This window comes from Ornithorhynchus anatinus, chromosome 14 (assembly GCF_004115215.2).
Source record: "Ornithorhynchus anatinus isolate Pmale09 chromosome 14, mOrnAna1.pri.v4, whole genome shotgun sequence".
NCBI lineage: Eukaryota > Metazoa > Chordata > Mammalia > Monotremata > Ornithorhynchidae > Ornithorhynchus > Ornithorhynchus anatinus.
This window is the reverse complement of record NC_041741.1, coordinates 24,515,326-24,542,066: the sequence shown is the minus strand read 5'-3', so window position 1 is coordinate 24,542,066 and position 26,741 is coordinate 24,515,326. Positions and strand designations below refer to the sequence as shown.

The 26,741-nt window shown below is 42.2% G+C and overlaps 1 protein-coding gene across 7 annotated transcripts in view; it reads right to left on the bottom strand.

Annotated features, from left to right (window-relative positions):
• Window positions 1–22,466: 22,466 nt before the first annotated feature.
• The window catches only part of NAV3 (neuron navigator 3), a 617,057-nt gene continuing 612,782 nt past the window's right edge, over window positions 22,467–26,741 (bottom strand). For all 7 annotated transcript variants that reach the window (XM_039914053.1, XM_029078987.2, XM_029078989.2 and 4 more), the window contains one exon: window positions 22,467–25,094. In XM_039914053.1, the coding sequence (XP_039769987.1) occupies window positions 24,975–25,094 (120 nt within the window). In that variant the 3' untranslated portion in view covers window positions 22,467–24,974. The remainder of the gene's footprint in view (window positions 25,095–26,741) is intronic.

Here is a 26,741-nt window from a genome sequence, read left to right as displayed (position 1 = left end):
TAAATGAAAACTGGGACAAGACTTCTTCATCCCTAAATCTCAACCAGTGACGGAAACTCCTTAGTTCATTTTTCATCTGCTTCCGCATTGCGCGATGCAGCCTTGGATTGTCTGCATTTGCTAAGTTCTCTTTGGAATGTTTCCTCTGAATGAGATGCAATTCATTCATTGACATCTGCATCTTCCACTTCTAAATGAAAATGCCTCCTCAGTTTGATAATGTTATAACTCAGGGGCCCTCTTCAACTACGAATTGAAAATCTGACCGTAAATTTTGGGCCGAGCTTCCTTCAACAACAATTCATTGCTGATTGTTGAATCTCAGGACTGTGGGGCAGAAGCAGGGAGAGATTTACTTTGCCGTAATGTTCGACTGGAATTTTAGGTGGTCGGGCTTTTGCATTCGGTAAGACATCGAACACTATAGGTGGCATGCTTAGGGAGATTGGACTATGAAGTAGTTTGATCTAGGAAAATGAATGAAACAATACCAGATGCATTCCTAAAATGCCTATATCATGGGATCGCTGCAACATGGGGTATGAAGCAACTAATGCTGTATCCCTGGGATGTATGTATTGCTGAGTGCCTGAAACCTGAGATATTCCTGTGCAGGACTATTCTGAGTCCCTTCCATACAGATCAGTGAAAATAAGGACAATCTCAAATAAACGATCTCCTCCCGCTAGACTGTAAGCTCCTTGTGGGCAAGGAACATGTCTACCAACTCTTGTACTCTCCTTGGGAGTCAGAGGTCATGGGTTCTAATTCTGCCTCCACCACCTGTCATCTGTGTGACTTTGGGCAAGTCACTGAACTTCTCTGTGCCTCAATTACCTCATATGTAAAATGGGGATGAAGACTGTGAGCCCCAAATGGGATAACCTGATTACCTTTTATCTACCTCAGCGCATAGAATGGTGTTTGGCACATAGTAAGCTCTTAACAAGTACCATCATCATCCTCATTTAGTTCAAAGTTCTGCACCAATCCATTGACTGGTGGATTGAAATATGGCATGGTGAATCCTCAACTAGGGCTACTGGGGAGAAATATGTCTAGATTCTGGTCTAATACTCTATTCAGGTCATTTTGTTCAATTGCTAGAAGGAAATGTCATATTTTTCAAAATATTAAAATTTTAGATGTATCCAAATGATTATTCTTTCTATATATTAGGCTAGGAAAATAAATTGCTTCCAGCATTTAAAATGATAGACCCATTCTATTTTAAATTTCACTCGATCCTGTAGTAAGAGGGAGAAAAGACTACAAATTGGAGAGAAGTAGTTTGTCCTACTTATGCTTTTTTCAGGAATGCATAATTTCCCAGAAAATCAGGTTGCAGCAGGATTTTAGGAAGAGTGAAAGGGTCACCAGAAGAGGCATTCCTGTTTCCCAGTGATATAGATGTCATCCAGACCCCTTGTGCCTGGAGGGATATCAGGCTTGGGCAAGATAAATTTGAACTCATAAAATGGGGACAGAGGAGATGGGGCAATTTCAGGGCTGGCAAGAGCCCTCCAAAGTAACCATCAGCTCCCTGTAATGTTCCCTAAAACAGCCTTAACAGGAAGGTTAGAGTGGTTGTCAATAGGAAAAAGAGTATGCAAGGTTCTTTGTTTTCTCAGGAGACAACACTGACATAGAAATCCTAAACATTCATTATATCATGGTTAAAGAGACTGATGGATGGATTAGTCAATCAATAAATGGTATTTATTGCCTGCTTACTCGAACGAGTGAAGCTCTCCTATACACTGTTTGCAAAAAAGCACAGAGCATACTGTACTATTCCTGGTTCAGGGAGCTCTCCCTTTAAAAGTCTGCTTCTTAGAAGCCCCAGTTTTCACAAAGCAAATTTTCACCCAATTACTCCACACTAGCCTGGTGTGTCTGCTGCAGTGGCGTCCCCATTGTCTCTACAATATATTTTGATCACATTGTGCCTTCTCCACTTACAGCAGCTTATAACAATTGGTTGGATATCAGTCAGTCAGTTGTATTTATTGAGAAGGAGCGTGACTCAATGGAAAGAGCCCGGGCTTGGGAGTCAGAGATCATGGGTTAGAATTCCAGCTCTGCCACTTGTCAGCTGTGTGACTATGGGCAAGTCACTTAACTTCTCTGTGCCTCAGTTACCTCATCTGTAAAATGGGGATTAACTGTGAGCCTCACATGGGACAACCTCATTATCCTGTATTTACCCTAGCGCTTAGCACAGTGCTCTGCACATAGTAAGTGCTTAACAAATACCAACATTATTATTATTGAGGGGTAGACAGGCATTAATATAAATAAATACCTTTCAGATATGTATATAAGTGATGTGGGGCTGAGAGAGGTGGTGACTTGAGGAAGCAAGTCAGAGTGATACAGAAGAGAGCTGAAGAAAAGGAAAAGAGGGCTTAGTCAGGGAAGGCTTATTGGAGGAGATGTGCCTTCAGTAAGGTTTTGAAGGTGGGGGAGAATCACTGTCTGTTGGATGTGAGGAGGGAGTAAATTCCAGGCCAGAGGGAGGACGTGGGCGAGAGGTCAGTGGCAAGATAGATGAGATTTAGGTACAGTGAGTAGGTTGGCATTAAAGAAAGCGAAGTGTTTGTGCTAAGTTGTGTCAGTCACTCTTCTCATGTACCCCAGCCAGCGGATCCATGTGACTCCATTCCCAAAATGATATGATTTATCTTAAAGCCTATTTTAGTCCTGTCCCACCCTATTCTGGAAGCAGCCTGCTTGCTACATTTTGGGAAATCAATAAGAATTCAGACTCTTCATAGTCGTGAGCTTGATTGTTGAAATGTGTATTATGAGAAATCCTATTACAGTAAACTTTCATTTTCACACATCAGGCAATTTCGCTTGCCAATCCAAAAAGTTATTTGTCCTAAAATTACATCAGTTTGAGTTAGTTTAGGAACTTATGCAACATGGTTTTTATATTTGTTCTACAGAATGAGTTTATTTTGTAGAATTAGTTAATTTGACGGTTGAAGCCTTATTCATATTTCTCCTAGAATAATATGGAGAATTTCCATGCAGGAAAACTGGACTGTGTGACCTTGGGAAAGTCACTTCACTTTGTGCCTCGGCTTTCGCATATGTAAAATGAAGATTCAATTCTGAATCTCCCTCCTACTAGATTGTGAGCTTGCTTGATGCAGAGTAAGTGCTTAACGTGTCATAACACGTATAACATCTATCACGTATCTAGAAACCTCTGCAGCCTCTTTGGATGAGGAACAAGGTCGCCTGTGTTGGAGCCTTGCCCCCCAAAACATGTTTTCAAAAATGGGTCCCAGACAGAAAGGGAAGTGGAGGGAGCAGAGCAACAGGAAAATGGTGGAAGGATCAAGAAAGTCAGTGGGTTATTGGCAGCTGGACTGGGAAGGATATAGCAGGGCACTTTTACTGGCAAAGATCTCTAAATTAAATTCAAATCTGAACAGAAGTGGTTTTTTTTTTTTCCAAAAAAAAAATGTGGAAACTCCCAGAAGCCTACCCTAAGAGAGAATCTACAGCCCAAATCACTCTAACTATAGGTCTCACACTAACTGTTGGTTTTATATGCCATTCTGGTGAATTGATACAGATTGCAGGGTCTAAATTACCCTAGGATCTGGCTACCCATTCACTTTCATTAATGCAATTATTAGCTGGGAAGGAGGGGGAGTCTAAAATGGTACAGAGCCAGAAAAAAATGGGTGCTGTCAGTGGGAAAGGATAATAAGTATAATCATAATACAATAACATTATTATACAATATGAGTATAATAATAACACAATGTATTTAAGAAGTTACAATTTGCTAAGCACTGTCATAAACACTGGGTAGAGACATTCTAAGTGGATGGATACACTCCTTGACCCTAAAAGGAGAGAAGAGCCAATGAAAAAAAGAAAAAAGGATAACAGGAAAATGCAGGGAAAAAAGGGGAGGACGGCAGATAAGGAAGGGAGTTGAGAAAAAAAGGAAAAGGGAGAAAGGGTAGAAAAAGGGGAAGAAATTGGCAACAGCCCAAGGGGAGAGAAATAAGGAAGGGAAATAGTATTTACTGCCTTTGCCTCTCTAGTTTTTCTTTTATCACTATCCTTTCTAGACTCCTCGTGGACAGAGTCTGTATCTACCAACTCTGTTGTATTGTATGACCCCTCCATTCCATCAGCTGATTTTAGATCACCCCTCTCCCAACAACCTCTCCGATAGCCAACACCGACCCCAGCCCCACCCCCGACAAACCCTCACATTGCCATCTTGGCTACATACCAGCTGAGAGGGTTAGGGGCTTCCTCCCATGCTCTCAACAGCCCCAGCATCTCACCATGCTACCCACAGCCCCACTGCCACCCCCAATCCTCCTCACTGCCCTGGGGCTGGACCTTTATCCCCTGGATCAGAGACCTCTTTCCCAGCAGTGACTCCCAGACCTCAGGTGAAACAGAGATGCTGGAGGCAGAGTTTGGGGAACTCAGTAGCCTAAGAAGCATAACATGATTGGGCAAGATTAGTCACAAAAGGTTAAAAAAAATTTTCCGGGGCTCCTATGTCTTAAGGTTGGCATGTTCTTGGGTGGCTGCCATTTTGAGAAGGTGGAGTAGCACTTCCGAGAAGGAACGTGATGTAGAGGAAAGAGTACGGGCCTGGGAGTCAGAAGGTCATGGGTTCTAATCCTGCCTCGGTCACTTTGCTGAGGGACCTTGGGCAAGTCACTTCACTTCTCTGTGCCTCCGTTCCCTCATCTGTAAAATGGAGATTAAGACTGGGAGCCCCATGTGGGACCGGGATTATGATACAACCTGATGATTTTATATCAGCCCAAGCTTTTAGTGTATCAGCCCAAGCATTTAGTACAGTTCTTGGCACATAGTAAGTGCTTAAAAAATTCCCTAATTATTATTATCATTATTACTTTCAACTCTTACCTCAGGTTGCAGGACTGGTAGAGGCCACTCTGGATCCAGCGATGATTCCTCCAGGTGAGCTGTCCTGTCTTGGTGTTCATCTCATCTGGGACCACTGGGATGGAGTGGTGGTATTTGCTCCCAGGAGGAGAAGCTGAATGAGAGTCCTGCCCCTTTCATTTGGGTGGGGTTAGCAGAAATAGCAACAGCCTCTGACTAACAGAATGCTTTTGAGGTCTCAAATCCAAAATCCAGGTTTGGCGGTCCGATTAGCTATATGACCCCAGATTTAGTAAATCAAGAAATAATCTGTGGTATCTGTTAAATCCTGATTAGGCGTCCAACTCTGGAGTAAACACCAGATAATCAGATTGGAATTTAGACTCCTCCCACATACAGCTCATAGTCTAAGAGAGAGGGAGAACACACCTTTTAGATGGATTGTAAACTAGCTGTGGTAGGGAATGTGACTGCTTATTGTTGTACTGTACTCTCCCATGAGCTTAGTACAGTGCTCTGCACACAGTAAGCTCTCAATAAATACAACCAAATGAAAGAGGAATGAGACACAGAGAAGTTAATTGACTTGCCCAACATCACACAGCAGGAAAGTAGAACTAATGTCTCTTGATAATCCTGTGATCTTGCCACCGCTTCATGCTGCTTGGGTAGCCACCCTGAGGTCTACAATCTTGGATTCCAGAACCCAGTTCTGCATTCGCTCCCCAATGCCCCCTTCGCTGTAGCATCCTTGTAGCATAGGAAGGGAGAAGAACACATATCTCTCTTGTTGTCTCACCTCACTGACTGGCTGAATTGCACTCACATTATAGTGATCCATTTTTTTTCTAGGTTTTTGAGAATATAAATAATAATAATGATGATATTTGTTAAGCGCTTATTATGTGCTAGGCACTAAAGAACTGAAACATCCCTATAGATTGTAAGCTTGTTGTGGACAGGAAATCATAGTGGCTAGAGCCTGGGCATCAGAAGGTCATGGTTTCTAATCCCTGCTCTGCCACTTGTCTGCTATGCGACCTTAGGCAAGTCACTTCACTTATCTGTGCCTCAGTTACCTTTTTTGTAAAATGGGGAGTAAGACTGTGAGCTCTACACAGGACAGGGACTGTGTTCAACTCAATTTGCTTGTATCCTCACCAGAGCTTAGTACAGTACCTGGCACATGGTAAGCACTTAAATACCAAAATGATTGTTGTATCATTTTATTATACTCTCCCAAGCACTTAGGTACTCTGCAAACAGTAAGCACCTAATAAATCTGATTGATTGATCGATTGACGCATGAGGTTATTCAGTCTCTGCAATATCAAGAAAACTGCATACCTGATCTCCCCATATAAACACCTTGTGGCAGGGATCATGCCCCTCAACTCTGTTGTATTCTACTTTTCCAAACATTTATTACAAGGTGCTGCACCCTGTGAGTGCTTAATAAAGATAACTGATTGATTACTACCTAGGGTTAGGAGACAGGCGGAGTCCATAAAGGGTTCTCATTCATGGCTCATAAAGATTTCTCAAGATTCTTTTAGGTTTATGCCAGGTGATAATTAGGTTATCTGTTAGGTAATGTTCGCTTTTAATGGTATTTGTCAAGTCCTTAACACGTACCAGGCACTTATTGACTTGCCCAACATCACACAGCAGGAAAGTAGAACTAATGTCTCCTGACTCCTGATGTGGTTGTTGTTGTTGTTGTTGTTGTGGTAGATACAAGTTAATCAGGTTGGAGACAGTCCAAGTTCTATATGAGGTTCAATCTTAATCTCTATTTTAAAGATGGCATATGTCTAGGCAGCAGTGTCAGGCGAATACTCGGCAACAGCCTGCTTGTCTAGAGCAGTGCCCTTCAAACACAGCGTGCACTCAGTAAATAGAGAAACAACATGACTTAGTGGAAAGAGCACAGGCCTGAGGGTCAGAAGGAGCTGGGGTCTGATCCTGCCTCAGCCACCCCTCTGCTGTGTGACCTTGGGTATGCCACTTCGCTTCTCTCTGTCAGTTCCCTCATCTGTAGAATGGGGATTGAGACTGTGAAACCTTTGTGGGACAGGGACTTTATCCAACCTGATTAACTTGTATCTACCCCAGTTTTAAGTACAGCAGTTGGCACACAGTATGTGCTTACCAAATACCACAATTATCAATTATTATTGTTATATACCCAGGACATGCTGACTGAGATTAAAGTATTCCTTTTTTTCTCATATCCTAGATATCTCTGCAAATGGAAAACTCTCCCTTGTAAGCTCCCAGAGATCAGGGTAAGTGTCCCTAGTGCTTAGGACAATGCCCTGCACAGAGGCTGATCGTATACATTTATGAAGTTTGTTCATTTAATTTCCTTTTGAAACCTAATATAATTACAATATGATTAACAAAGAAATAATAAGTAAAGCAGCCAAAGTCTGACAATTATATTTTTCTAACATGAGTACAATAAAATCTAGTTTTAGTAACAATGCGATCACTCAAACTGCTTATCAGTGTTTACTTAGAGTAGCATTTGAAGAACAAGGAAAATGAAATTTAGTGTGGAATGTTGGTAACATGGTCTGGACCTTGGTTAATTTATCTTTTATGACAGATTCCATTTTCTGCCGTTGGCATCATTACACAGAAATACATTTGTCCACTGAAAGTGCAGTTACATCTGTTGCATGGACTAACTGGATGGTAGCATTTAATTTGCACAATATTATTCACTTAGCAGAAAAAAATCCCATAAACTACGTGTTGAGAATTGCTAAATATTGTGAAGTGTTGTTCCAAGAATCAGTCCTGATGGGTAAAAGTAACACAAGTGCTTTAGCTTTAGGTCTAGTTGTTAGCTTAAAATCTGGGATACACAATATAAAACACAGACCCCTCTGAAATATTTTTCTAGCTGAATTCAGTTTCGTAGAGATATAGGCATCCAGTACAGTAGATTAAGTAACAACTACTAAGCAGTCTGCAAAGTACAGTGGGTAGGCCAAGTTACCAAGCTGTAACCAGGGTAAACAGGTAATTGCATGTGAATGATGGGGGTGGAAATCACCTGAAAGCCCCATTATTGGTCCAGTGGAATTAGGAATCTCTGAGATCCAGGAGACCTTGATCTAGTCCCTGTTCCACTTGGAGTTGGATAATGAGGGTGGCAATGTTGAGCATTTCTGGCTACCTCATAATAATAAGGAAAAGAAGAAGGAGAACTGTGGTATTTGTTAAGAGCTTACTATATGCCAAGTTTTGTACCAAGCACTGGAGTAGATACAAGATAATCAGATTTGACAGAGTCCCTGTGCCACGTGAGACAAACAGTTTAAGTAGGAGGGAGCACTGCCATTGAATCCCTATTTATTTATGGTGTTTGTAAAGCCACTTACTATGTATCAAGCACTGTACTAAACGCTGGGGTAGATAAAAGTTTATCTTGTTGGACAGAGTCCCTCTCTCACATGGGGCTCACAGTCTAACTAGGAGGGAGAACAGGTATTGAATCCCTGGTTTACAGATGATGAAACGGAGGCACAGAGAAGTGAAGAGACACATCTAAGGTCACACACAGAAAGTAAGTGGCAGAGTCAGAATTATAACCTGAGGCCCCTGACTTGCAGGTCTGTTGTTTTTCCCCTAGGCCTCATCACTTCCCCTCTTGCCCCTCCTATTTAGGCTGCGAGCCTCATGTGGGATCGGGACTGTGTCCGACCTGATTAACCTATAACTACCTCCATTGCTTAGAACAGTGCTTGGCACATAGTTAGTGCTTAAATATCATAGTCACCATCATCATTTTAAGGATAAAAAACTGAGACAAAGAGAAGTTAAGTGACTTTCCCAAGGTCACACAGCAGGCACAAGACAGTGCTGGATTAGAACCCAAGTCCTCTGACTTCCAGGCCTATGGTTTCTCCACTAGGTCATGTCACTTCCCCTATTTTCTCTTCCTATTTAGATTGCAAGCCCTAAGTGGGATACTGTTTTACCTGATTAACCTGCAGCTATTCATTCATTCAATATTATTTATTGAGCGCTTACTATCTGCAGAGCACTGTACTAAGCTCTTGGAATGTACAAATTGGTAACAGATAGAGACAGTCCCTACCCTTTGAAGGGCTTACAGTCTAATTGGGGGAGACAGACTGACAAGAACAATGGCAATAAATAGAATCAAGGGGAAGAAAATCTCATTAAAGCAATAGCAAATAAATAGAATCAGGGTGATGTACATCTCATTAACAAAATGAATAGGGTAATGAAGATATACACAGTTGAACAGACAAGTACAGTGCTGAGGGGATGGGACGGGAGAGGGGGAGGAGCAGAGGGAAATGGGGGAGAAGAGGGTTTAGCAGCGGAGAGGTGAAGGTGGGTGTAGATGGAGCAGAGGGAAAAGGGGAGCTCAGTCTGGGAAGACCCCTTGGAGGAGGTGAGCTTTAAGTAGGGTTTTGAAGAAGGGAAGAGAATTAGTTTGACGGAAGTGAGGAGGGAGGGCATTCCAGGACCGCGGGAGGACGTGGCCCGGGGGTCGATGGTGGGATGGGCGAGAACCGGGGACAGTGAGGAGGTGGGCGGCAGAGGAGTGGAGCGTGCGGGGTGGGCAGTAGAAAGAGAGAAGGGAAGAGAGGTAGGAGGGGGCAAGGTGATGGAGAGCCTTGAAGCCTAGAGTGAGGAGTTTTTGTTTGGAGCGGAGGTTGATAGGTGACCACTGGAGGTTTTTAAGAAGGAGAGTGACATGCCCAGAGTGTTTCTGCAGGAAGATGAGCTGGGCAGCGGAGTGAAGAATAGACTGGAGCGGGGAGAGAGAGGAGGAAGGGAGATCTGAGAGAAGACTGACATAGTAATCTAGCCAGGATATTAAGAGAGCTATCCCTATTGCTTAGAACAGTGCCCTATTGCTTAGAATAGTGCTTAGCATACAGTTAGTACTTAAATACCAGTCACCAGCATCATTTTACAGATGAAAGAACTGAGGCACAGAGAAGTTAAGTGACTTTCCAAGGCCACACAGTAGGCAGTGCTGGGATTAGAACCCAGGTCCTTTGACTCACAGGCCCATCTTCTTTCCATCAGGCTACACTGCTTCGCCAGTACCGCTATTTACCTTACTGTTACACTCCATACCCCAATAATAATAATAATAATAATAATGATAATAACAATGGCATTTTTAAGGGCTTATTATGTGCCAAGCACTGATTGGCAGGGAAGGGATACTGGGAGGGAGTATTGTGAAAGTTCACGGTCCTACTGCCGAGCACCAAGGCTCATCTATCAATCATAGTGAGACACTCCACATTATAGACAACTTGAAATTTGGCACAGTGCTGATGGTAAGATAGAAGGAAATCCAAGATCATATATCAGCTGGTACCCGGAAATTCCACAAAGAAACCAGATTTTCACCAGCAACATAGAATTGAATGCTGTCACTAAAGTCTGCTATCTAAGCAGTATGCTATCCCATGATGCAAGGCTAAACAAAGGAGTAAAAAGATCAGGACGACAGAATGTTGTGACAACAGAGCATCAGACTTTCTCCCGAGCACCTATTAAGTGTTTCTGGACACCTGTGACCTCCTCTCCTCCATTAAGGGCCTTCTTTTTCAGCATATTTATAACTTCATCTGCTAAAAAAGTTGAATTTACTCTTCATATCTCACAAGCCTCTATTTCCCTTCCATGACTCCCCTGAACAGTCCCAAGCAGCAAAGCATAGCATCTTTGGTCACATCCAGTGTCTCATGTTAGCCTGCTGGTTTTCATAATTGCTAGGTCCCAAAAGAAAATGGGATTCTTTGTGCAAAACTAACTATTCCATTATTCTGCCTCATTTTTATTCAATCTTTGCCTCTTTCTAGCTGCTGGCTAACACCATTCCATTTTCTTCCATTGGTTCCCTATCTGATAGCTGAGGAGGAAATATGAGCTGCCTGATGCAAATTAATCTGCCTACTGCTAATTTTCTTAGCAGGGAACTCTCTGTCTTCATTGCTTTGACAAATTTTCCCCGTACTTCCACTGAGTTTTAAAATCTCAATAACATGATCTCCTTAGCTCTTCAAATTGGTGCCTTACAGGAATGCCTCTCTATTCCCAGAGAATTCCTCCATCAATATCATTCCCTAATCTTAAACCTAATCCTAATTTCTTCCCTTCCTACACTTTGGAAGGAGCATTGCCTAGTGGATAGAGTGCAGGCTTGGGAGTCAGAGGCCCTGGGTTTGAAATTCAGTTCTGCCACATACCTGCTTTGGGACCTTGGGCAAGTCATTTAACTTCATACCTGCTGTGTGATCTTGGGCAAGTCACTTAACTTCTCTGTGCATCAGTCACCCCATCTGCAAAATGGGGATTCAATACCTGTTCCCCCTCATAGTTATCTGTGAGCCCCTTGTGGGAACTGATCATACCATATCTACCTCAGCACTTAATTCAGTGCTTGGCATATAGTAAGCACTTAAACATCACAATTACCTAGGATTTTAAGTTAACTGGGGGTGACCTGCCCCATTTCTACATCTTTTGCAATGCAGTGTTTTCCATTCTCCCCACACCATCCTCTAATTACCACACCCCTGCCCTCCCTTGACATTAATGATTCCCCTTGTGAGCTCACTCCCATCCAACCCATTCCCACTCCTCCCACTGTCCCATTACCTTGGCATAGTAAATCATCTCTAGCTATGATTTCCCAGATATAGCCTGTGGAATCCTTGTTCTACTGAGGAGAAATTTTCCATCACCCTTTCTCTCTCTCTCTTCCTCTGAAGCCCACAATATCAACCTCTAACACCCAATGTAAATACTACTTGCAGTGCTCTACTGCTTCCCTGGCTTCGCCTCCACATTTCAGAGCAATTTCTCTCTGAAATTATGATTTTTCTATCCTTTCCTAGATTCATCCTTGGAGATTTCAATATCCCTCTGGAAGCTTCTGATGCCATCCCAGCCATTCAATTCTTTTGATCTGCTTTAAAACACCCTCTCACCAACTTGGATACATCACTAATCATTTTTATGTATTCTAATCCAAACTCCACCACATGCCTATGTGACCTGGTAAAGTCACTTGACTTCTCTAGGCCTCGGTTACCTCACCTGTAAAATGAGGATTAAATCCCGACTCTGCCCCTTGTTAGCTGAGTGACTGTGGGCAAGTCACTTCACTTCTCTCTGCCTCAGGTCCCTCATCTGTAAAATGGGGGTGAAGACTGTGAGCCTCACGTGGGACAACCTCATTCTCCTGTATCTACCCCAGCGCTTAGAACAGTGTTCTGCACGTAGTAAGCGCTTAACAAATACCAACATTATTATTATTATTATATTTATTCTCCTGACACTTTAGAATATTGGCCCCATCTGGGACAGAAATTATTTACCCTTACGACCATTTCAGCTCAACTATATTCTCAGGTTTCACTCTCCTTTGTCAATCTTACACTGTTAACTCCCAGCCCTGGTTTACAGATCACTTCCAGTTGTTGTTAATGGTATATGTGAAGTATATACTATGTACCAGGCACTGTACTAAGCACTGGGATAGATACGAATCATCAGGTCAGACACAGTCCCTGTCACACGGTCTTAATCCCCATTATGCAGATGAGGTAACTGAGGCACAGAGAAGTGAAGTGACTTGCCCAAGGTCACCCAGCAGACAAGTGGCAGAGCAGGGATTAGAAGCCAGGTCCTCTGACTTCCTGGCCTGTGTTCTAGTCATTAGACCATACTGCTTCTCTACTCATGCTGAAGCACATAGGCAACAGGCCCACTTCAGCCACTTCAAATTCATTCTCATTTGCTATAACTCTGTCCTCCCTTCTGCTTCTCCTTCCTCATCAGTTCTTAAGCCCATTGCCATTACCAATTATTGCTGCCCCTTATCAGCCCCCTAAAGCCCCAAAATCCTCTCCTCCCTTCACCCTTGCCCCTGAAGAACTTGCCAAATTCTTTTGTGAAAAAATTAAAACCATAAGACTTGAGTTTTCTGAATCTCTCTCTCACCTTTTTCATCCCCTCCCACTCACACATGCGCAATCTTATTCTTTGCAGACACTCCTCAAAAGATGATGAGTCATTTGCTTTTAAAATTGACTTTACCTGGGCCTCTGACCCTATCCCTTTTCACCTTCTAAAAACATTTTCACCCATTATTCCCTCTCTGACTGCCATTTTCATTCACTCACTCTGATAGCTCCTTTCCTTCTGCTTTTAAAAATGATCACATCCTCCTCTACCCCCACCCCCTTCATAAAAGAACAAAAAAGCAACAACAAGAAAAAAAAAACTTATCTGAATATCACTACATCTTTCAGCCCAATCACCAAGCTTATCTCCTAGTTCTCTTTCTGGTCTAAGTATCTCAAACTGATTGTATATACGCCCTACTTCTACTTCCTCTCCACCAACTCTCTCTTGACCCACTACAGTCTGGTGTCTACTCTCTTCAAACCACTGAGGCTGCAGGGCCCAGAGTCTCTTTGCCCAATCTAACAAACTTTATCTTACTTGTTTGTGAGATCTTGGCTGTGTTTGATCCCTCCCTACTGCTGGAAACACCATGTAACTTTGGTTTTACTACCACAGTTCTCTCTTGTTTCTCTTGTCTCTTAAGCTAGCTCTTCCCTGTATCTCTCAGGGCTCTCTTCTGGATCCCCTTGTCTTCTCACTTAACTACCCCCTGGAGGCATTCATCTGTTCTCTTGGCTTCAGGTTCCTCCTCTATGCAAATGTCACTAGGCATGACCTTTCCCTTTCTACAAAATCCTGCATTTCTTCCCACCTCCAAAACATCTGTCCTGGTGCCTCAGGTTCAACAGATCCCAAACTGAACTCTCATCAGCCCTCCCAATTATCCTCCCACACTTAACATCCCCACATCTCTCACACAACCCCCATCATCAGGTTGATGCACAGCATGAACACTCAATAAAGGCTACTGACTGACTGATTGATTATTGCTTCTTCTCACCTGAGATCCCATCCTGCCTTGTTTTCTGCTAATGATCAAACAATCATATTGTAACTGCTTAGAAGAACATTCAGTTGTGGGACTTGTGAAGGGAATTTGAAGAGTTCAACTATACCAAATTATTAATTTCCTTCTTCGAACAGTTCTTGGCACATAGTAAGCACTTAACAAATACCATTATTATTATTCTGTGTAAGGATGATTCAACATATAAGCAAGAAAGAGGCCTTAGCTGTAACTTCTCTGTATTTCAGTTAAGCTTTTGACTAAATCCCCAAACATCCTCATTCATTCATTCATTCAGTTGATTTTATTGAGCATTTACCATGTACAGATCACCGTACTAAGAGTTTGGAAAGTACAATACAGCCAAAAAAGGGACAATCTCTGCCTACAGTCAAGAGGATGAGTTCATAATCTATGATAATCCAAGTTTGGTGAGGTAAGAGCTCACTTAACTCAAGAGCCCTCTAGCCTTCAAGGGTGGTGCTTAATATCTCGGGATCGATTTGGGGTAATGGATCTAATGGAGATTCACAGGAAGCAGTAGAGGCATGAAGATGACCTGTTCACAAAAATGGAGATCCAACTCATCAAATTCACAGGCGTTACTTAAATTAGGTGAAGAAAGACAGGAATAGAATTTCAAGTAATAAAGACAGAACTATTAAATGGGTCTTTTGAAAACTGGATGAAATTTAAGAAGGATAAGGACATTTGGAGATAAACTTTGAATGGGCCTTGCTGGGCACAAGCATAGAAGAAGACCACTTGGAAAGTCAGTCTTGTCCAAAGTTGAAAGGGAGTCAGTGATAAACACTGCTGTTAATAAATAGGGAATTAGCTAGGCCTAGTGGAAAGGGGATCGAATTTCTAATCCCAGCTCCACCACATACCTGCTGTTTGGCCCTGGGCTAGTCATTTAACTTGTCTGTGTTTCGGTTTCCTCATCTGTAAAATGGTAATTCAATACCTGTTCTCCCTTCTACTTAGATTGTGAGCCCCTTGTGGGATCTGATGATGTTTTACAATAATAATGGCATTTGTTAAATGCTTACTATGTGTGAAGCACTGTTTTAAGTGTTGGGGGGGATACAAGGTGATCAGGTTGACCCACTTGAGGCTCACAGTCTTTATCCCCATTTTAGGGATGAGGTAACTGAGTCCCAGAGAAGTGAAATCACTTGTCCAAGGTCACACGGCTGACACGCTGCAGAGCTGGGATTAGAACCCATGACCTCAAACTCCCAAGCCCGGGCTCTTTCCACTGAGCCACACTACTTCCCTATCTATCCCAGTGCATAGTTCTTCATCTCAGGGTTGCACGTGGAGAGTGTCTAGTTCTCTACAAGTCTCAACTATGGGAGGGAGAGTCAAAAAGAGGCATAACCATTCCATTCCTAGCTGGGGCAGTGGGTAGCGAGTAGAAGGCCATCTGTTATGAGTCAAAACTCCCCTGTGCTGGGCATCAGCGGCATGGGAAAGTCGAGAGCCGAAACTCAGGTAAAACACTTCCGTATTTTTACCAAGAAAACTCTATGGATACACTACCAGAACGATTTCAGATGGAGGTGGGGCGATCTGAGAGAGATGTGTCTGTGGTGTCGCTACGGGTCGGACACTATTCGACGGCATAAGACAACAAGACAACAAGTGCTTAATTCATTGCATGGCACATAATAAGTGTTTAACAAATACCACAATTACACAACCTCATGGTTCTGTGGGGTTTTGTTTTCATAAAAATGTGTCATGCAAGAGTCGAGAAGGAATTCTTTAGCTCTGGTATAGACCGATCTCATTAACTTTCTCTGTTCAGCTATTCCATTGCATTTAAAATATATAGAGAAAAACTGGAATAGGTCCAGAAAAGAGCAACAAAAATAATCAAAACAATAGAAAAAAGGTCCCATGAGGACAGGTTAAAGTATCTGGAGTTATTTAGCACAGACAAGAGACTCCCAAGGAATAAAATTAATGATCTTCAAAAATAAGAGGAATTTTTATAGTGACAGTGATGAGTAAGTGTTTTCACATCTCCTGAGGAGTGACCAAAATAATATGGGATTAAATTAAAGGATAGATTTTAGCTGGACATACAGAAGAATATCTGCACTATTTGGATGATAAAATACTGGAAGATGGAATAAGAAAAGTTAAGGAGCCTCAATCCATGGAGATTTCAGTGAAAATTCTGAAATAGATAGTCAACTGACTAAGAAGGTTCAATTGCATTCCATAATTCGGATCAGAAAGATGGACCAGGGTATCTTTCAGATTATCTTCCAGGTGTGTCTATGAGTCTCCAATACAATATGCTTTTCTAGCTCAATTGTCTATTACATAAGATAGATAAAAATAATAATGATGGCATTTGTTAAGTGCTTACTATGTACAAAGCACTGTTCTAAGCTCTGGGGAGATACAAGGCAATCAGATTGTCCCACATGGGGTTTACAGTCTTGATCCCGATTTTACAGATGAGGTAACTGAGGTTGAGAGAAGTGTAGTGACTTTCCCAAAGTCACACAGCTGATAAGTGGTGGAGCTGGGATTAGAACCCCCTGACCTCTGATTCCCAAGCCCGTGCTCTTTCCACTGAGCCACGCTGCTTCTCTAGATTGATGTTAAAAAGATAGATGTGGAGACTTCAGGACTGAGAACCTGCATGAAGGAGTGGATTATAGTGCTAATATTTTGTGAGGTGCCATTTTGGACACTCTCTTACATGCCAATCACATTCTTTCTGGGACTTGGATTGTAAGGAGAGAGAGTAGGTTGGAGGGTTGGCCGGTAATTTTTTTTAAGGTTTCTGCCAAAGCTGTCCACCTTGCGGGATGTCCAAGGTGGTCCTTGGTCTTCACCATTATGAAAAGTAGCATGGCTTAGTGGATAGAGCCCTCCCCTGGGAGCCAGAAGGACCTGGATTCTAATCCCTACTATGTCGCAAGTCACTTCACTTCTCTAGGCCTCAGTTACCTCATCTGTAAAATGAGGAATAAGAGTTCAAAGCCCATGTGGGACAGGACCTTATCCTTGACTCCTCTCTCTCAATGAACCTACATATTCAATCTATTACTAAATACTGTCAGTTCGACATTCACAACATTACTAAAATTGACCCCTTCCTCACCATCCAAACTGCTACCAAGTTAATATAATCACTCATTCTATCCCGCCTGGATTACTCTATCAGCCTCCTTGCTGACCTCTCTGCCTCCTGTCTCTCTCCATTCCATTCCATACTTCACTCTGCTGCCCAGATCATTTTTTCTACAAAAATGTTCAGGCCACGTTTCCTCATTCCTCAAGAATATCCAGTGGTTGCCCATCCACCTCTGCATGAAACAGCAACTCCTCACCATTGACTTTAAAGCACTCAAGGTGCAATCACCTTTTTCCCCTCTTACCTCACCTCACAACTCACTTACTACAACCCAGACTGCACACCACTCCTGTAATGCCAACCTACTCACTGTACCTCAATCTCGTCTATCTTCCTGGCAACCTCTAGCTGTCATCATGCATCTTGGCTTGAAGCATCCTTCCTTATAATATCCGACAATTACCCTCCTCACCTTCCAAGCCTTAGTGAAGGCACATCTCCAAGAGGCCTTCCTTGACTAAGCCCTCATTTTCTCTTTTCCACTCTCTTCTGCATTGCTCTGACTTTCTCACTTTATTCACCACCCACTCAGCCAGCCCCAGAGCACTTATATACATATCTGTAATTCAAGATTTATATTAGTGTCTGTCTAACTCTCTGTAAGCTCACTGTAGGCAGGGAATGTGTCTGTTATAGAGAGAAGCAGCAAGGCTCAGTGGAAAGAGCATTGCCTTGGGAGTTATGGTTCATGGGTTCTAATCCAGGCTCGGCCACTTGTCAGCTGAGTGACTTGGGGAAGGTCATTTAACTTCTCTGTGCCTCAGTTACCTCATCGGTAAAATGGGGATTCAGACTTTGAACCCCCCTGTGGGACAACCTGATTAACTTCTATCCCCCTAGCATTTAGAACAGTACTTGGCACATAGTAAGTGCTCAACAAATACCATTATTATTATTATTATTATTATTATATTGTTAAGCTGTACTCTCCCAAGTACTTAGTACAGTGCTCTGAACATGGTAAGCTCTCAATAAATTTGACTGAGAGATTGATTGACTTGAAGGACTCTGCTTCTGGGCAGGGAACATTTCTACCAACTCCACTGAATTGTACTCTTTCAAGTTCTTAATAATAATAATAATAAAAATGATGATGGCATTTGTGAGTGCTTACTATGTACAAAGCACTGTTTTAAGCACTGGAGGGGATACAAGGTAATCAGGCTGTCCCCATTTTACAAATGAGGTAATTTAGGCACAGAGAATTTGTGGCTTGCCTAAAGTCACACAGTTTACAAGTGGCAGACCGGGGATTAGAACCCTTGATCTCTGACTCCCAAGCGCATGCTTTCTCCACTGAGGCACGCTGCTTCTCAGCACAGTGCTCTGCACCTAGTAATAAGTCCTCAATTAATATCACTGATTGATTGTTTTCTTTACCTAGCCTGATGCTGCTCCACATTTTCTTGGTCTCTTCAGCTGTGGCCACCTGCTGAGACAATCCTGATGCTTTGCGATAACCTTTCTCAACAAAGTCTCTCCCTATAGAACTTATGCCACTTAGGCTTGCTTCTGCTAAGGTCCATACTATAGCTGGGTCAGTACTACATGATCTCTTCCTGGTATAGTCATTTCTTTATTTCCAGCAATTTTGGTATCTACAAATCAGGCCTTCTGGGGAAGTGGTCAATCATCCAGGATGTTCTCTGTGTTCCAGTTGACTATTTAAAAATGTGCTCTCTTTTCTGAAGCCAAGGTCACCATTATTTGCTTGCCTAGGAAAATATTTTTCATCCACTTTCTACAGTATTTGCCCACCAATTCTTTGGAGGCCCTGCTTATGTTTTGCAATTAATTTGGTTGGAAGGAAAATGTCTAAGTCGTGTTGCACTGTGCGGTCTGTCCACTTGGTGCCCTCATTTACCCTTCCTTCCCCCTGGCGTTCAAATTCCACTGCCATCCTATGGTGACAGCATTGAAACATTATTTGCATTTGCATCAAAAGCTCTTTATTTCAGTCCTCTAACTGAGAGAAAAGTATTCCAGATCATTTAAATCAAAGATTTTTTTTCCCAATTCCCCTGGAGATCCTTCAAAGTGCCGAGGATGTGGCATTTCTGGTAGCTACAGCTGCAGGGATTGCGATCACCACTTAGCTGCCCCATGCAGGTTTCGGGTTGGTGAGAGGTCGGGAGACGTGGTGCAGCCGCAGAAAGGAAGAGGCTCTGCTCCTGCTGTTCTCATGCTTCCAGCTCCTCCAAGTTGGTGCTTCTTCCAGGAGCACAGTGGTGAGTACTCCTACAACTCCTGAGGCATGAAATCCAGCCGTGGATGGCAGTGACAGCAAGACTGTTTTTATTTCCAAGAGACCTTCCCCGACTGAGCCCTCATTTCCCCTACTCCTTCTCCTTTCTACGTCACCCTTGTGCTTGGATTTGTACCCTTTATTCTCTCTACCTTCAGTCCCACAGTACTTCATATATGTAATTTATTATAAATGTCTGTCTCCCCCTTTAGGCCGTAAGCTCATTATAGAGGGGGGATCATGTCTAGGGGATCGTGTCTACCATGTCTGATATGTTATACTCTCTGAAGTGCTTAGTATGGTGCTCTGCACACTGTAAGCACTCAGTAAATTACGTTTTACTGAATGTTTGATTCACGACCACTCCACTTCCCTAGTTCTGATGAGCATTTTTTGTGTGGGGAGAATGGAGGATAGGTGGATACTTGTATGGTCACTCGTTTTCAGGTGGAGAGTGCCCCATCCATTAATGGTCTGGCACGGGATACTTTTATATCCACTAATTTACTTTAGTGCCTGTCTCCCTCCACTACATCGGAGTCTCCTGAGAGCAGAGACCATGTCGATCAACTCTGCTGTATTGTACTCTAGGTTATTGTAGAGAGCAGTGTGGCATAGTGGCTAGAACAGAGATCTGGGATCCATAGGTCATGGATTCCAATCCCAGCTTGGCCACCTGTCTGCTCTATGACCTTGGGTGAGCCGCTTCATTCTCTGGGCCTCAGTTACCTCATCTGTAAAATGGGGATTGACTCGGTGGGGTAGGAACTGTGTTCAACCCAATTTGCTTGTATCCACCCTAGCATTTAGTACATAGTAAGCACTTAACAAATACCACAATTGTTATTACTCTCCCAAGGGCTTAGTACAGTGCTCTGCACAGAATAAACGCTCAATAAATACCATTGCTTAATTGATTCTGTCTTTTTTGAATTGTTCTCTACGTGTTCCTGCCACCAAATATAACAGCCCAAGAGATGATGTCCTAGTCCAGGAGGACCTAGAAGACAAATGGAAGGATTTTGGGGAAAGTGAGAGATTCAGGAAAAATGCTCTGGGATTGCACAACATTAGCATACTTCCTCAGCAAAAGGCACATGACGTCATCACCGTGTTGTGTGAGGTGGCTCAGATATAACATGTGTGTTCTGAAAGCTTCCTGTCAAGATTTCTGCAGGGTTGTCAGTGCCTTCCCAGTTGAGTTTGAGAGATGCACCAATGAGAGGGGGAGGAGAAGGAGGGATGCATCAGGAAAATGTGGAGACTGCTGGGATCCAGTTCCCAAACAAGGTTGAAAACTCCTACTTCATATTTCACTTGTCAATATGTGTAAAGTTTTTACAAATAAATAAGGTTCCACTCCTTTGAAATCACACTGGCTTACTGCCACCAGACAGCCAATAACAATTACACTCTTGTGTCCTCAGTCACTATTGAGGACATCCTCATCAGCACTTAAGCTTCCATTTTGTTCAACGTAAGCATTTATGTTCTTGTCAACATCTCAAATTCAGACACGTCACATGAAGGACAGCTCAGCACAGGGTAATTATTTCAGACTTTTTTTTAAAAAAATCTGACACTTCCAGAAGAAATACTACTTTGGCCCAAACCTATCCATTGCAAAATAAGCCTTCCTTGAAAAATATCTAGGGGAGGATTTTCCTAGCATGAAAATAAAGTGTCCAATATTTCCTCAGGAGGCCAGCAGGGACACATAAATGTAAGCCTGTCAGTGGATCTGGAATAATGAAGCAATGCACCACTAAAGACACGAGGAGATTCAGAGGGAGATTGGAAGGCATCTTCCAATCTTTAGAGAAGCAGCGTGGCTCAGTGGAAAGAGCACGGGCTTTGGAGTCAGGGCTCATGAGTTCGAATCCCAGCTCTGCCACTTGTCGGCTGTGTGACTGTGGGCAAGTCACAACTTCTCTGTGCCTCAGTTCCCTCATCTGTAAAATGGGGATTAAGACTGTGAGCCCCACGTGGGACAACCTGATTCCCCTATGTCTACCCCAGCGCTTAGAACAGTGCTCGGCACATAGTAAGCGCTTAACAAATACCAACATTATTATTATTATTATTATTAAGGCATGGGGGCTGATGGGGAATGTATTCTCTCTCTCTCTCTTTCCCTCTCTCCTCCTTCTCTCTCCTTCCCCCCCATTATGATTCTCTTTGATAAACTTCCATAATTATCTTCCCAAAGGAGAGTTATTCTTATCCCCACGCCCATCCATGTAACACCCTGAGGCTCACCTCACCCCTCCTCCAACAGAAATAAGATCATGAGGGTCTTCAAGCAGTTGAAAGGAAGAGGTAAAAAAACACCGCCTTTTATTGGTGCCCACTGGAGAAGGTAGAGAGATGTGTAGGTAAGGAATGTGAAGAGGGGAACGAAGCCATGAGAGACATGCTGGAGAAGGAACGGCCTTGGAAGACAGGAAAAGTTGGCGAATGAATGGAGATTGAAGGATGTGTAACTGCTTCCACCACCAAAACAGCTGTAGGCAACATCTTCGCTATCTTATTAAAGAAACACCAGAAACAAAGTTTTCTGATTAAAAAAATGCTGTCCTTTTAATGTATAGTCTTCTGTCATCACCCTTGATGGATTTTTTAAACTAATCTTTATTTAAAATTGTTCTTCTTTTTGGAACCTGATGCTCCATTTACACCAGGGAGATGGTAATATCAATTTTTATGATTTTACAGGTCAGATCCACAACCTATGTTACAACATGCCCGCTCACGTGACTTTCTCCTTGACAACCTGTCTGAACAGAAATTCAAGAGCTCTTCTTTTAATCCTATCATTTACCCAAAATGAAAAAGCAAAGCTCTTTAGACTCTAAAACCAGAAAGAAGTAGACCTGTTTGATTATTTGATTTTCCTCTTTTATATTAAAATTATACATTTATACCCCAAGCTACAAATTGTCATAACACTTCCACCATTCAGATAGAATTTAATATTGAGAGATGTGACCTGTATTTACATATGTATTTCTGCTCCCTTAATCATTATGTAAGTTATTACTACGCACTCTCAATGGAAGTACGTATATCAGGAGGAGAATTAACAGTAAAGTCTACATTTTGATCCTCCATTGCACCGGTTAATTTTATCTTAACTAGCACAGTCGTTATATTTGTTAATGTAAAGACATTAGTCATTTTCAATAAATAATTTCACTTTAATGGCAAAGTAATAATTTAGACAGATACAGTGCGCACATTTGCAAAAAAAAAAAAATATATATGCAAGCCGGTTTTCAAGCTAGAGGAACAATAAACCAATAGAAAATACATCATCCAGTTAAGTCCGATGACACCAAATACTTATCATTAGGGCTTTACAAAGACTACAAAACTTTTCAGATGATTTCTTTCACTGTTTCTGTCTATTTACATGATATGTTACATCAAAAATGTACAAAATATAAAATGTATACAGACAAATGTTTCACGAAGAATTTAAAGTTGTAAACTAGATGGACGTACTGAGATGCATTGCAGGAGGTTCTGTGTACGTTAATGCTTCGATCGTGTTTGCGTGTGTCTCCGAAATGGCAGGAAAAGGTTTGAAGATCTCTTCAGACGATGTATTGTACAAGGGCAACATCTCTCAGCCTGCTACGTGTGTTGATGTTTTGTAATAGAAACCCATCTATCACGGGGGCCCTCAAGACTGCTCGACAACATTCTACGTGCATAAGTACAATCAATGTTTGAGTTAGGCCGAAAGCACCGTGTTGGATCCTTGGGAGTTAGCGCCACTGAAATTTGCAGTGATTTCTTTGTTCTTCTTTTGTAGCAAATCACCACCAGATGGCCACAAAAGGAAGCACCAATTGCATACCCTGAAGAGAATAAGCGCGTGTCTACACGATACCCGAGCCCTTGGATTATTTGTTTGCCATTAGGTATATCTGTTGTGGTGGTAACTCTTCCAATTACTCTGATCTCTTTCTCTCTTTTTTTTTTTCAGGCACTGTGATTTTAGCCTGCCATTACCGAGGCAACCTGAAAGCAATTTCAATTTCGGGAAAATGTACTGGCTTCACATAAGGATTTGGAAACGTGCTCTCTCTAGCATTAATAACTCCTGCATAGTCATTACAGCTGTAAATACAGGACAAACACACCAGGTAAAAACAACTTTAAGGTCTGCATTCTGTATTTGTTTGCAACATACAGGAAATCTCAGCAAGTGAAACATCTCTTAACACCAAGAGGATAAAATACATTTTTTTTGTTGTTTGTTTCGATTTGTGCAAGGCTTTTTATTTACAACACCCACCCAGTAGACTGTGCAAAACTAACCCTCTTTTACAGTATAAACTTTTCCTCCTCCACAGTGGACATCACTGCTTCAGTGTTCTTTAATGCTGAATTTCTCATGTACAACAATAGCAATCAAAACCACATGCGTAAAATTATTTTTAAAAAAAAGGAAAGGGGAGGGAAAATAAAATGGTTGTGCTCATGCTGCATCAAGTGCTTCCAGCTCTGTTCGATGAGAATTCCCATCCTTCAAAAACTCCCTTCCACGGGACTTGGCTGGACCTTTCTCTGTCTGCCTCGGCTTTCAGCAGTGGTGACAGCAAACTTCCAAGTTAACTTGTCTATTCATGAGGACTGGCAGAACAATCTATTCGCAAGATAAAAAATACTGATTTTTTTTTTCCCCATCCATTTACTTAAAAAATCATGATATACAGATATGAGGCTATTGTGTCCATTGACGTGTCTCGTTATAAATGAAAAGACAGTTCAAATTTACCAGTGGTTCAGGCATGAAACCAACTGTAAAACTGGTCTTGAAATCTGTTTTAAGGCAGTGAGACAGCACCATAGGAAATGTTCTTTCTTTCACTGAAAAGGCTCAAACACACGAAGCCCTAGAAAGCCTTTTGTCAGTGATCAATAATAATCGGTATAAAACGGTTGTTCAGGAGTGGGCTGGTTGTTAAAAAAGACCATTGCGGTAAAAACAACTTTATAAAACCTGTAACCTGTCTGCTAAAAAGTTGGTGGAGCACATCACTGTGAACATGGCAGTTAAGGATGATATTGGCACTTATCTAGCATCTCACAGTAGTGCTTTCTGGCGATTGCACAATAAATACTGCTTGTGCTTATGAGGACTATTCTTTCTGATTCATTGGGGAATGGTCAGTAGCTAACAGCACAAACACTCCTGGATCATGTGACCAGCACCATTGGGCGTGATGGACATTAGGGCAGGCCTAGAAGATCAAGGAGCTGCTTCCCTAATGCAGAAACCCCGGCATAAACAAAAGGAGAGAAAAAAAAAAACATAAGAGAATCAAACTAAAGGTTTGCACTGTAAACTTTTAAAAAGAACTAAAATTCCAGTTTGGTTTACCCATGTGCAATCTGCTTAGTCGCCCTTTGCCTTGGGCCCTTTCCAGTTATACCGGAGCCTCACGTGACTCCACTGATTCTGAAACACCTGGAAATAAAACTAATTCAAGCTTTCCACTTCAATTTAGCATCTTGGCTTTTCAGAGTTAAATCTCCTGTCTCGTTGCAGCACACCATTCGTGGTCAGGGACCTCAGCGAACAGCTTTAATACTGGCAGTGGTTGAGTGGAAATGGATTTTTTATTTTTTTTATGTTTTTTATTTTTTGCTCTAATCCTCTAACTTTATCCCCTCTAGAGAGTTGACTCAAGAGATGAATCCAAAATGTCATCGTGGTGACTGGTGCTATCACTGTCACAGCTTTGTGCACTCGAGTAATTGGCTGCTTCTTGAAGCTTCATTAGCATATTCATCTGAAAAAGAATAATAAGGAAAAATCTAGGTAGGCAATGTCATTTTTCATAAGATGGCTTCCTAAAGAAAAAGAGGAGTTGTTCTAATGACCGTTTCCAAACCTTCCAACGTAGAGAGGAAAATGTTTTGGGGAGATCGCATGCATTCTCTTTGTTTCTCACCAGCCGTGACTCTGAGAAACCAAGGAATCATAAGGGCAGGATGGGGATTTGGGCAACTCTTTTATTCTCACTGTGAATGTCTGCTTTCCAGCCCAGGCTGGGGCGGGCGGGGGGGAATGTATCACAGCAGGACATCCGGGTCTGCATTTGGAAACAGCACTAGAGTTTTTTGGCTGAGGGAAGCAGAAAGGATTGAGTGCCCACAGAGAGTCGTGAGTTTCGTACACACACAAGTGTGAGCCCACACACTTGAGAGGAGGAGGAAATGTCCGGCCCCACCCAAGAGAACCATCTGCCATTCAGCAGCTGAGTCAGTAAGAGAGGGTAGGATGAACCCGACTGTAATGATGAGAAATGCGAAAAGGAAAGAGCTACTAGGGATTTATTTTGTGGTTGCTTTTAAATCAGTGGTTAAGGTGTGATGGGTATTATCACTGAAAGCAAAAGTCACCTTCTCAAAAAGCATTAGCTGCCTTGACTCTTTGATATGGTGCTTCTTGTGGGTGAGAGGTTATGTTTGTTTAGAGGAAAAAGGAAAGACATTTAAAAGTGTGCCAGAAAAACAGCTTTTCATATCTCTGAAATGCAGAATAATATTCAGCTGTACCGTTTTAGATGTATTGTTTTAATATTCTGCTTTTGGGTTGGAACTGTGGTTTCAACTTCTCAGCGGCGTCTGAAACTTTACTTAAATGTATACTTTGGAGAGAGGGCACTGTCAAGGAGCAGACACATTTCAAAAGCTTCTGGTCAAATTGACAAAGGTATTCATGGCAATAATCGGTCTATTGTTGAATAGAAATCAAGAGCACCAAGCTGTTGTGGAAGAAATCGAGCTTCTTTGACCGGACAGGCAAAATGCATTATCTGTCAGGATTCTTAAGCACCTGATAGCTAGGCCATCATAAGCTATGTTGTGGCATTTTAGAGTCATTCTCCCCCTGAGAAAAATTGAAGTTAAAAAATAAAAAGCCGAAAACAGGTTACAGAAATAGGAAAAGAAGAAAGGCAATATGGTCCAGAAATCACTTCAATCACTGGTATTTATTGAGCACCTTACTGAGCACTGTACTAAGCAGCAGAAAAAAAAGACATGGTCCCTACCCTCCAGGGGCTTATAATTAAATTACCATTTTAACATGCCTGACTATTGGAAATTAGCTAAGAGTTTCAGACTCTTGTCAGAGTAGATCAACTGTTTCCACATTAGGACAAAGGAACTATAGGAGACAGGTCTACCATGCCGTCCTTCCTTTCAAACTAACCTAGAGGGTTCTAATCCTGACTCTGCCATTTGCCTGATACATGACCTTGGGCCAGTCACAATTTCTGGGTGCCTCGATTGCCTAATCTGCTCTCCTACTTATTTATACTGTGGGACAGGGACTGCTTCAGCTGATTACCTTGGATTTAACCCAGTGCTGTGTACAGTGCCTGGCCCGTAGTAAGTGCTTAACAATTATTATTATTATTAATGATAATATT